Genomic DNA, 3175 nt, shown 5'->3' on the forward strand with positions numbered 1-3175 from the left:
AGCACCGGGGACAGTCGCGCTGCCCCCCTGCCCCAGCGGCGCTGGGCGGCCCGGGGCGCCCCTCGGGGCCCGCCTCGACCCCTGGCCTCGGAGCGGCCCCCGCGCGGGTCTGGCGCTCCCCGCGGGCCGCGAGCCCCGGCGCGCACACGGGCGGGACCCCGGTGGGAAGGGGGGATCCGCGGGGGGCGCGCCCCCCCATCCTGCCGCGCTGCCGGGAGAGCGGAGAGGGGAGCGGGCGCCGGAGCAAGTCCAGCGTGGAGTCCAGTCCGCGTTTTGCGGGTGCGCGGGAGCGATCGGGGCGGAGGGGGCGATGGCTGCCGGCGCTGGCTGGCTCGCTCGCTCGCTCATGCCATGCTGGGCCAGCGCGGCTCCGGCAGACGTGTGTTTACCCATATCCGGGTTAGGGAGGAAAGGAGGAGAAAAAAAAAAGTTTCATTTAAACCTGAACAAAAAAACTTTCAACATGAAATCACACAGCGGGAACGGGCACGTACCGTAAGACGTTCTTACCATTTCTAACCTCAACCACGGACTCGGGGAGGGAAATCGCTGTAACTCGGTGCGTGCGGAGCGGTCCGCAGGGGATACTCTGGCTCAGTCAAGTCCCTGCCCCGGCCGTTCCTCCTTTTGCCCCTCTCTTCTTCCTCCCCCCACCTCTCTGCTCGCCCACCTTTTTTGAGAGTGGGGGTCGATTTTTTTTATTTTTCAATTTTTTTAAATTTTTTTTTTTAATAGTTATCAGCACCAATTTCTCCGGACTCGCAATGTTGCGATGATCATGGCCGCGCAAGTCGCAGCGGCTCCCGCGGGTGCGAACAACAGCAAGGGCAAAGCCCCGAGCCTGCCGGGCGGCCTGGGCCCGGAGCGGGGCCCGGGGGGGGCCGGGGCTCCCGGGCCGGGCCCCGCGCTGGGGGTCGGCGAGGGGAGTCTGGCCGGCGGCAGCAGCGTGAATAATTTAGATCACCATCTCCACCACCACCACCGCAGCGAGCCACCGAACATGGCCAATAACGCGGCTCCCGCCGCTGCCGCCGGTAACAACAACGCCAGCGGCGGCGGCGGCGGCGGCGGCTCCTCCTCGGAGCCGGCTCTGAAGGAAGGTGGAAGCTCCTCGGCGTTATCTTCATCTTCTTCGTCTTCTTCTTCCTCCTCCTCCTCCTCCTCCTCCAACCCGGGCTCGGCTATGGAGACGGGGCTGCTCCCCAACCACAAGCTGAAGAGCGTCGGAGGCGATCACCCCGCCGCGCCGCCCCACCACCACCATGCCCACCACCCGCATCACCATGCCCACCACCACCATGCCCACCACCCGCACCACCACCACCATGCACTACAGCAGCAGCTAAATCAATTCCCGCCGCCGCCGCCGCCGCAGCAGCCGCCGCCTCAGCACCATCCCGTGCAGAATAACAACAGCAGCCTCGGCGGCGGCGGCAGCGGCAGCAACAACAACGGCGGTGGCGGTGGCGGCGCTGCTCAGCCCAGTGCAGACATGGAGCAGCAGCAACATGGAGGAAAAGACAGTGTTTTGGGCGCTCAGGCCGAGCCCCCGCAGCAGCCGCAGCAAATGCTGAATAAAAGCGCCGACGAGGAGGAGATGCCCAGCAAGATGGGCGAGCCCATCGGCGGCCGCTACGACCACCCCGGCTTGGGACCCCTGGGCGGACAGCAGCAGCCCCAGCAGCCGCCCCCGAGTGCTGGGAGCGGCGGCGGCGGCCTCGGCGGCGGCGGCGGCGGGAGCGGGGGAGGCGGCGGCGGCCCCTCCGCGGTGGGTGTCTCGGAGTTCAATAGCTATTATGGCAACCCTGCCCCTGCCCCTGCCAGCAGCGCTACGGCGAGCCGCGCCGGGCCTTGCTTTGATCAACATGGCGGACAACAAAGCCCCGGGATGGGGATAATGCACCCCACGGCGGCCCCCAACAGCATGGACCCCCTGCAGAACTCCCACGAAGGGTACCCCAACAGCCAGTACAACCACTACCCGGGCTACGGCCGCGGCCCCGGCGGCGGCGGCGCAGGCGGCGGCGGCAGCGCGGGAGCCGTAGCGGCGGCGGCGGCGGCGGCGGCCGCTGGGGCAGGCGGCGGCGGCGGCTACGGGGGCTCCGCGGCGGGCTACGGGGTGCTGAGCTCCCCGCGGCAGCCCGGCGGCGGCATGATGATGGGCCCCGGCGGCGGGGCCGGCCTCGGCAAGGCTGGTGCCGGCGCGGCGGCGGCCGGCGGCTTCGCGCGGTTCTCCGGGCAGAACCAGCACCCGTCCGGGGCCACCCCTACCTTGAACCAGCTGCTCACGTCCCCCAGCCCCATGATGCGGAGCTACGGCAGCAGCTACCCCGACTACAGCAGCCCTAGCGCCCCGCCGCAGCCCCAGCCCCAGGCAGCGGCGGCCGCCCCGGGAAGCCAGCAGGCAGCAGCGGGCATGGGCATGGGCAAGGACATGGGCGCCCAGTACGGAGCGGCAAACCCGGCCTGGGCAGCGGCACAACAAAGGAACCACCCGGCGATGAGTCCCGGGAACACCGGGCAGGCCATCAGCAGGACCCAGGTAACTCCCCGCGCTCGGTTAATGGACGGCTGGTGCCTCCGTGTCGCTCGTGTCGGGCTCTTAGTTTCTTTATAATTCACTTTTTTTCTCCCTTCCCCCCCTCGTCCCCCATCCCTCTCTTTTTTCCTTTATTTTTTTCTCTTCCCCCCAACCCCCCCCTTCTTCGGGCTAGTTCTGCCCATCGCTGCCTCCGTAGCGAGTGTGAGCAGCGCACAATGCGCGGCCCCGCTGGGGCTGGAGGCACCGGAGTGCGGTTTTCGCTACCGAAATTAGGTTGTTCTCAGACCCAATTAGTATTTGCCCCCACCACTTTGAAACAGCGTCGGACGGACGCAGGGCCCGGAGGACAAGCAGCTCGGGACGGACGGGGGCGGGGGTTGGATTTTGTAACCGGAGTGTCGGACGCGGGGGGCTCCCGGGGGATAACGTCCATTATCTTTCACGGGGCCTTTTTTTTTTTTTTTTTTTTTTTTTTAAGAAAGCACCAGCGTGATGCGAAAACCCGAATCCTCGTCCAAATGCACTGTTATTACAAGATACTTCCCCTACCGCCACCAATTAGCGCGGAATTAAAAATCTAAAACAAATAAGATAGATAGATAGATAGATAGATAGATAGATAGATAGATAGAT

At 65.8% G+C, this 3175-nt stretch overlaps 1 protein-coding gene across 1 annotated transcript in view; it reads left to right on the plus strand.

Moving 5' to 3' along the window:
- The first annotated feature begins 1000 nt into the window (after window positions 1–1000).
- The window catches only part of ARID1B (AT-rich interaction domain 1B), a 323028-nt gene continuing 320853 nt past the window's right edge, over window positions 1001–3175 (plus strand). Inside the window, exon 1 of the mRNA XM_017834907.1 lies at window positions 1001–2542. Coding sequence (XP_017690396.1) covers window positions 1001–2542 — 1542 coding nt within the window. The remainder of the gene's footprint in view (window positions 2543–3175) is intronic.

This window comes from Lepidothrix coronata, unplaced genomic scaffold, assembly GCF_001604755.1.
Source record: "Lepidothrix coronata isolate B3197 unplaced genomic scaffold, Lepidothrix_coronata-1.0 Scaffold245, whole genome shotgun sequence".
NCBI lineage: Eukaryota > Metazoa > Chordata > Aves > Passeriformes > Pipridae > Lepidothrix > Lepidothrix coronata.